The 8,558-nt window shown below is 49.8% G+C and overlaps 1 protein-coding gene across 5 annotated transcripts in view; it reads right to left on the reverse strand.

Annotated features, from left to right (window-relative positions):
• Positions 1-6,759, reverse strand: part of MOCOS (molybdenum cofactor sulfurase) — a 58,253-nt gene extending 51,494 nt beyond the window's left edge. For 2 of the 5 annotated variants that reach the window (XR_012380036.1, XR_003211097.2), the window contains exon 1: positions 6,502-6,758. Coding sequence is in view for 3 of the 5 variants with exons in the window: in XM_025886587.2 (XP_025742372.1) it covers positions 6,502-6,643 (142 nt within the window). In the remaining 2 variants the exon portion in view is untranslated. Of the gene's footprint in view, positions 1-6,501 lie in introns of all 5 variants that reach the window. The other 3 variants (XM_025886587.2, XM_025886583.2, XM_025886588.2) reach the window with 3 other exon arrangements.
• Positions 6,760-8,558: the final 1,799 nt, after the last annotated feature.

Consider the following 8,558-nt stretch of genomic DNA (forward strand, 5'->3'; position numbering starts at 1 on the left):
GGGGGCACCACCAGGCTACTGACTTCTCCCAGCCTCTTGATAGGAGCTCCTCAATCCAAGTGGAGGCATGAGCAATGAAAGGTTGCACTTTCCATCTTGAATGACCTTTAGAGCCCGAGCAAGCCTTCCTGATTAGCCAGCTCTTTTGTGATCCTGGAACAACATCCCACACAGAGGAGGAGCCCAACAGACATTTGTGATTCACGACAGTAAAGCAATTTCACATTATGACTCACTTCCTCCCTGGGATTTCCTTGCTGCTTCCCTGGCAGCCGAGCCCTGATTCTGCCTTCCCATAGTGAATTCTAGACCACTCAACCCTAGGACAGCTCCAAGAGCTTTGGACAGTACTAGGATCGTAAATGATCTTTCTAGCCTCTCTCATCAACAGAGACAGGCAAATTTAGATGAGAACGAGATACCGAGGTTTTCCCATCAGACGGTGGAGACCAGAAGGTTGGGTAACTCACCGGTAGGTGAGGGTGCTGGAAAACAGGCCCACTGGTACATGGCTGGTAGGAGGCTACAGTGATACAACTTTTGTATGGACAGCAATTTAGCAATATTGGTAACACTTTAAAAAGCAAACCCGCAGGGCACATGGGTGGCACAGTTGGTTAAACATCCGACTCTTGGTTTTGGCTCAGGTCATGAGCTCGGGGTCGTGGGATCGAGCCCGACATTGGGCTCCAAAATCAGCAGGGAGTCTGCTTAAGATTCTCTCTCCCCTCTTCCACTGTTCCTCCCCCATGTTCTCTCTCTCTCTCTCAAATAAATAAATAAATCTTTAAAAAATAAAATAAAATAAAATGCAAACCCTCTTTGACCTAACAATCCCTCTTCCAGGAATTCATTTATAAATACTCATGGTTTGTGAAATGGCCTGCATGTGAGGACATTTAGTGCAACATTGTCTGCAATAGTAGCAGATTGGAAATGACTTAAATATCCATGAACATGTGTTTAAAATAAAGAATTCCTGTACCTACACCTAGTATTTTATAAGTACTGGCATGGAGCAAACTCTGAGATACAGTTTTGAGAACATACAATGTGAATAGATTGGTTCCTTCTTTCATTCACTTAAAATTTTGTTTGTTTGTTTTGTGCAGAATGGATTTTTTTGTTTCTTTTTTAACAGCTTTTTGAGATATAATTCTCATATCATAAAATTCACCCTTTTAGTGGTATTTTTAGCAGATTCACAAAACTGTGCAACCATCACCACTATCTAATTTTACAACATTTTCATTCATCCCAAAAAGAGAGCCCATACCCATCACCAGTCACTCCCCAATCATCCAGCCCCAGGCCCTGGCAACCACTAACCTACTTTCTCTCCCTACAGATTTGCCAATTCTGGGCATATACTACATGGCCTTTTGTGTCTGACTTCTTTCACTTAGCATAATATTTTTCAGGTGCATCCATATTTTCATGTCATTCCTTTTTATGACTGAATAGCATTCCATTGTGTGGCTGCACCACATTTTGTTTACCCATTCATCCAATGATAAACATGTGGGTTGTTTCCATTTTTTGTCTATTATAAGTGATGCTGCCATGACTATTTATGTGCAAGTTTTTGTGGGGACATCTGTTTTCTTCCATTCGGCAGATTGTCCTTTCTTGGTGGTGTCCATTGAAGCATAAAAGTTTTTAATTTTGATCAAGTCCAATTTGTCTATTTCTATTGTTACTAATGCTTGTAACTTTAGTGTCATAAGAAACCATTGCCTAATCAAAGGTCTTGGTGATTATTGTTTATGCTTTCTTCTAAGACTTTTATATTTTTAGCTCTTATATTTAGGACTTTGACCCATTTTAAGTTAATTTTTGAGTACAGTGTGAGGTAGGGGTCCAGTTTCATTCTTTTGCGTGTGGATACCAGCTGCCCCAACACTGTTTGTTGGAGACTATTCTTTCCTCTATTGAATAGTCTTGGCATTCTGTTAAAAAGCAATTGACCATAGACATAGGTGTTTATTTCTAGATTTACAATTTTACTCCATTGTTCTATGAATCTGTTCTCATACCAATACAATGCTGTCTGGATTACTGTTACCTTGTTTGTTTGTTTTTAGGTTTTATTCATTTATTTGACACAGAGAGAGGGCGAGAGAGAGAGAGAGAGAGAGAGAGAGAGAAAGAGCACAAGCAGGGGGAGTGGCCGGCAGAGGGAGAAGCAGGCTTCCTGCATGAGCAGGGAGCCTGATGCAGGGTTCAATCCCAAGACTCTGGAATCATGACCTGAGCTGAAGGCAGTGGTTTAACCAACTGAGCCACCCAGGGGCCCCTGATTACTGTTACTTTATATAAATTTTACTTACTTTACTTTTATGGGAAATTGAGTCCTTCAACTTTCTTCTTTTCCAAGGTTGCTTTGGCTATTCTGGGTCCCTTCCATTTCTGTATGAATTTTAGGATCAATTTGTCAATTGTTGCAAAAAGGTACCTGGGATTTTGATTGTAATGACATTCAATCTGTAGGTCAGTTTGGGGGGTATTGCCATCTTCGCAATGTTTAGCCTTCAAATTCACGAAAACAGGATGTCTTTCTATTGATTTAGGTCTTCCTTTATGTCTTTCAATGACATTTTGTAGTTTTCACTGTTTAAGTCTCGTACCTCTTTTGATAAATTTATTCCTATGTATTTTATTCTTTCTGATGCTTTCCTGTATTTCATCTGCATAGCTTTTCTTACTGGTGTATAGAAATCAGGATGATGTTTGTATATTGAGCTTGTATCCTGTAACCTTGCTGAACTTGTTTTTTAGTTCTACCAGTTTTATATGTGGATTCTTTAAGGATTTTCTATATATAAGATCGTGTTATCCACAAATAGAGATGGTTCACTTCTTCCTTTCCAATCTGGGCAAATTTTATTTCATTTTCTTGCCTAATTGTCCTGGTTAGAACCTCTAGTGCAATGCTGAATGGAAGTGGTGAGACCAGATATCCTGTCTTCTTCCTGATCTTACAGGCAAAGCTGTCAGTCTTTCACCAGTAAGTGTGATATTAGCTGCAGGGTTTTTTGTAGATAGCCTTTACCAGGTCAATTAAGTTTCCTTTTATTTCCTAGCTTCTTGTATTTTTACATTAGAGAAATGTTTATTGAGTACTTACTGTGTGCCCGGCACTATTCTAAGTAGCAGAGACATAAGAGTAGACAAAAGAGAAGCTAGGGGCGCCTGGGTGGCTCAGTTGGTTAAGTGACTGCCTTTGGCTCAGGTCATGATCCTGGAGTCCCGGGATCGAGTCCCACATCGGGCTCCCTGCTCAGCAGGGAGTCTGCTTCTCCCTCTGACCCTCTTCCCTCTCGTGCTCTCTATCTCTCATTCTCTGTCTCCCAAATAAATAAATAAAATCTTAAAAAAAAAAAAGAGAGAGAGAAGCTAGTATGAGAGTGACAGAGAAAGACCATAAACAAATAAATGTAAACTATGTCAGGTAACAGATGTTATGGCTCAACTGTGTAATAAAAAAAAACTGTACACACTCATATAAATACAGACAACAACTCAAAAGGCATACAGGACCCAAGGGGCAGGAGCTGACTCGGGGGCAGCCACCATGGCTGTGGCTGGAGTAAGAGGGGTCTCCCTGGCCATTCTTTACCCTCTCTTGGCACCTTTTGAGTGCTGTGTAAATGTACTACCTAATCCAAAAAGTTAGTTTTAAAATAATGTTCTCTTTAACTGAAGATTCGGAAATACAAATGCACTATGCTAAAAGAAAGGCTTTTGTCCCCCACTGGGCATCAGGGAGATGCTTATGTGAAGACACGGTGCACGTGTGAAACCTGAGGGGTCCCCGGGGAACACCACATGCCGTGGCCATGGTCTTCTGCAGGACCAGGAAGGCTTTTGGGAGAAGACTGCTTTGGCCTTTGGTCCAGGAATTTTGCAAAACGAGGCAGCCATGTTAGATTAGCTAGAGATGTGATCTTGGAAGGAGTCAGCTAGCGTCGTGGTTAACAGTGCGGAACCCCGGTCAACCAACTTGATTGAATCCTGCTCTACCACTAGCCATTCTGGGTCCCTGTTCATTCATCTGCAGATGGGATGGGAGTTAAAAGAGTTGGTAAACAGAGCCCAGTTTAGTGCTTGGCACACAGTAATGCTTCATGAGATTTGGCTATTATTAGAAGAATCAGGCAAATGACCCCCAAACCCACTGGCATTGGGTCTTCAAGAAGGAAATTCCAGGGTCTCTTCTAGATCATGCTTCTTCAGTTCTCAGTTCCACACAGGGTGAGTGGCCATCCACTGGCACCCTGAGACTTCAAGAACCATTTGAACCACATCTGAAAATTCAATAGGCTCCCTTCACCCAGACAAGGGAATTCCCATCCCATTGGTTGGGCAAAATATTTCAGCATTTGAAGATTAAGCATGTAATTATCTAGAGCTACCCGTTAACCAGATAAACTCTCAAACCTGCACAAAAACTATGAGGGGAAGGAGGAAGGAGAAAGGAAGAGGAGGTGAAAGGTATGTTATTTGGTTTTGTTTGTTTTTCCCTGCCCCATGAGAGAAAAAGAAAGTGGATATGTTCCAAGATTCCCAGCTGTGGGATGGGTGGATTTAATCCACAAAAAGTCTACTTGAAGTCTTAACGTAGAGGAAATGCTGGGAACTTGCACTAGATAGAGAGACAGACAGACAGAATACAATACAGTAGATGTTAAAGGGGCTCTGAAGGTCAGCCTCAGATCCTGGCTATCACATTTAAATTTTCCATTCAAGGGAAAAGGTGCTGCTCTCTGAGGGACACATTGAAACAAGGAGGGGCCCAGAACATACCTCTACTTTCCCAGGGGAGTGTTGAGGGGAGAGGTCAGCCAGTGATGGGTGTGAGGGACCAGAGCTGGAGGGATTATGGGATTAAGCAGGTGTGGTGCAGAAATAATTACGGACTGCACACTAACAGCCTCTGAGATTTGCTTCAAAAGAATGGGGAGCCTCCTTCCCTCCTTCCACACCTGTGGGTGTTCATTGTACCAGCCTACTTCTCGGGTGGAGATTTCCGAAATACAAACTGTCAGGGAGGGCGGGTGGAACCGGAGGGGTGAGGTGCTCCTCCACGTGAATGTGCCACTGGGAAGAATGGGGAGGTCGCAGAGAGGCCCCCAGAGGGTCCCCTGCCTCCCTCCTGAGATTCCCTACTGAAGTACAGACAGGAGACACACAGAGTGGAGGCCACAGCCCTGAGAGCCCCCAAAGGGACAAAACGGTCACTACCCCAAACACGAGGGAATGACCCAGAAGAGCTGAAATCAGCTACCTGATTAATGAACTGTGAGATCGCTATTGCTGTTCTGCCACAAGCTGGGGAGCAGTCACAGTTGTTCATCGCCGACACAGTAAGTACCCCTCAAATCCCAGTGCCTGGTGCCACGACCATGCCCACTTACCTTCCGTCCCTCCCTGCTCCACCCGCAGGCCGTTCTGAGGCTCCAGTAGACCCTCACACGAGGTCCCTGGCAAAAGAGTGAGACCCCACCGGTGTGGGAGCCCTCCTGCCCTGCAGCAATGGCTGGGCAAGTCCACGGGGCCAGGTGGAGCTCGATTTAAAATTTATTTTTTAAAGATTTTATTTTATTTGACACACACACAGAGAGAGAGACAGAAGAAGCAAGGGGAGCGTCAGGCAGAGGGAGAGGCAGGCTCTCCGCAGGGAGCCCGAAGCGGGACTCCATCCCATGACCCTGAGATCATGACCTGAGCCGAAGGTAGGCGCTTACCGACTGAGCCACCCAGGCGCCCTTCGTTTTAAAATTAACCAGCCTGTTCTGCCTTGCGGAAATCAAAGGGACGTTGTGATCTCGGTGCTCGTGTCCAATTTACAGGCTCGTCCTGTACTTAAAGCTCACACTGCACGGTTTGCTAATGCGAGTGCCCCCAGCGAGCTAGAGTTCGGAGGCATTGTTCTGACTGCACGAGGGAGAAAAATGAGGCTTCGAAAATAAAAGATGCTGCGAGCTCAGCCTCCAGCGGCTGTACCTCTCGGTCCCAGCCGCGCGCGCTCCCCGAGGCGCGGTCCCAACCCGGCGCACGGGCCACCCACGCACTGCACCCGTCCGCAGGCGAGCACCTGAACAGTCAGGAGCGCCGGATATTCCTGCATTCTGCAACCCTGGCTCCAGTCGGACCTTTAAGCCGGGGGTCTCGTGGCAACCGAGAGCAAAAGGAATCCCTAAGCCAGACCCGCGGAAGGCGAGGACAGGTGAGTAGAGAGTAGGTTGGACCTGCCCTACGGTAAAGTCTAAGAAGCTAGAGGAGCAAGAAATCTTGGGCTGCAGGTGCGACCTCAGGGAGCTGGGTCCACGAAGCGGACGCATGGACACGTCCGTCCAGGTCTTTGAGCCAAAATGTATCCCAAATAAGGTGAGCTGCTCCCACCTAGCGCCACAGCTCCTTCCACGTCAGTTCCAGAACACAAGCGCGCCCGCCACGTCCTCCCTGCCCACCCCACACAGGTGGCCCGGCCGGCCTCACCTGCCAGGCGGCTGAATTCCCGCTGGCGCAGCTCCCGCAAGCTGCGCGGGCCATAGCCGTAGGCTAGCGGCTGCTTGCTCGACTCCCGGAACCGCGCGAAGCCCAGCAGCTCGGCACCCCGGGGCGCCGCCTCGCCGGCCATGACCCAGGGCCGCCCGCCGCGCCGTCCAGGCCGCCGGGCCGGGGGGAAATGCCGAGGCGGGCTGGCGGCGACTCCGCCCCCGCCGCACCTCCCGGTCCTCCAAGGGCACCTGGTCCGCGGCCGAGGGCGGCGCCTCTCCAGGCAGCCCCGCTTGCCAGCCGCGCTGACTCACGGAGTTTCAGTTCTTTGCGGCCCTTTTCCTAGGGGCGGGGCGAGGAAATGCCCGTTTTCGTGATCTCTTTAAACTTCCCAGTGGAGCCCACTGAGGTGCCGCCAAAGACCCGTGGAACACGAAGCTCTCGTTTATCCATGGTCCCACGAAGAGGCTGGTGGCAGAAGTAACGCCCTGCTTTTTCCTGCGAGGCATCCTGAAACCTGGCGATCCTCCCGGCCCGGCTCTCCCTGTCCCCAAGCCCCGCACAGCACCCGGGACCCTCACTCTCGGCGGCGGGACCCTTGTGGGCGTGGCCTTGGCCGGGAGACTTCTTGCTGCTCCCCACTGGGATGTGTGCTCCGCGTGTCTGAAAATGTGGCTGAGCAAAGTGTGGAAAAGGAAAAAGACTGGGGATCCATGAGGTTGGTTAAAACGGTCTCCGTGGCTGCGCACCGTCGAAACGGTAGCTCTGATGCGACTCCTGCGCCTTGGGCCTGCAACCTGGGTGCCGGAGTCAGAGCGGCTGTGTCCCGGGGCACCAGTGCCTCAGTACTGAGCGGCAGGCCAAGGCCGGGTGTCGGAAGTGCGGACCGGGTGCGGGAGCGAGTGGGCAGGTGCACAACGCGGGGTACGAGGCAGGGAGAACTCAGCTGCGATCCCAGGGGCAGGGCCCGCTTCGGAGGATGGAGTGAAAGATGACCAGGTAATGGAGGCCCAGGCGAGGGGCCTGGTGTGGAACCAAGTTAGGGGGCCTAGTGTAGAACCTGCTGTGGAGGGGGACAAAGTGCCGGGAGCCAGGTGAAGTGCCTCAGATGTGGGCCCAGTGGGGCGACCGACCCATGGGGGGGTGGACCACTGGCTTTCGAAGCATACCGTGGTGGGAGGAGGTGGGAAGGGCGCCCGTCCCACAAGCTCACCCCCTGCACCGCAGCCAAGCCCGCTGTAGCCCAGTGCAGGTGCCTCAGGCCCTTGGGATGCATGATGATGTCCAGGCGGATCCCTGGGTCCAGACTCTGCCTGTATAAAAAGCATCCCGAGGGCTGCAGCTTGGCCCAGCTTGAGAGCCACCAGAGGGCCAGGCAGTGTTGCCCCTCCTGGCCCAGCCCGCCCCCCAATACCAGATTGCAGTGGGGTGGGGCGCAGGGGGGGTGTCTATAATGGCTCTGGCCAGAGGTTCCCCATCCTGGGGCTGCAGCTGTAAGAGCCAGTTCCCTGGGTGCCCCCATGCTCAGGTGGTCCCTGCCTGCAGACAGGTCCGGCTCATCCTCCTCACTGCCAGATCTCCAGGTCCTTACTGGACAAGCGTTCATACTTGTTCTGTAAGGAATGAATGTATTCGTGAATGAATGCCTGAATTTGCTCTTTGGCATCACTGAGCAGGTATGCCCTGGGCACCTGTTCACCGTTACCTGTACTCATTCTTCCACAGTTAAATAAGCAGATCTATGGGGTGGCTCTCACAGGCAAAGAAGCTAAGTCAGAGATGTAGAGTAACTCCCTCAAGAGCACACAGCTAGGTGGACAAGTCAGCTCCTGTGAAATCAACTTCCAGAGCCCAACCAGTTAAATGTGTCCAGCAGCCTCTCTGGTACAAGCCTCTGTGGTCCCCAGGGCTTCAGTTTCCCCATGTCTAAGTTGGGAGAGGGCTGAGAGTTGGTCCTCAGAGACTGTCCAGTGTGTATGCCACTCCCCCCTCCTTCAGTGCTCTTCTTCCCAGGGATGATCTCCAGGTGAGGCTTTTCAGGCATTAACTTGCAGGAA

This window comes from Callorhinus ursinus, unplaced genomic scaffold (assembly GCF_003265705.2).
Source record: "Callorhinus ursinus isolate GAN/ISIS: 27379988/994484 unplaced genomic scaffold, GSC_fseal_2.0 scaffold11, whole genome shotgun sequence".
In the NCBI taxonomy this organism is placed as follows: Eukaryota; Metazoa; Chordata; class Mammalia; order Carnivora; family Otariidae; genus Callorhinus; species Callorhinus ursinus.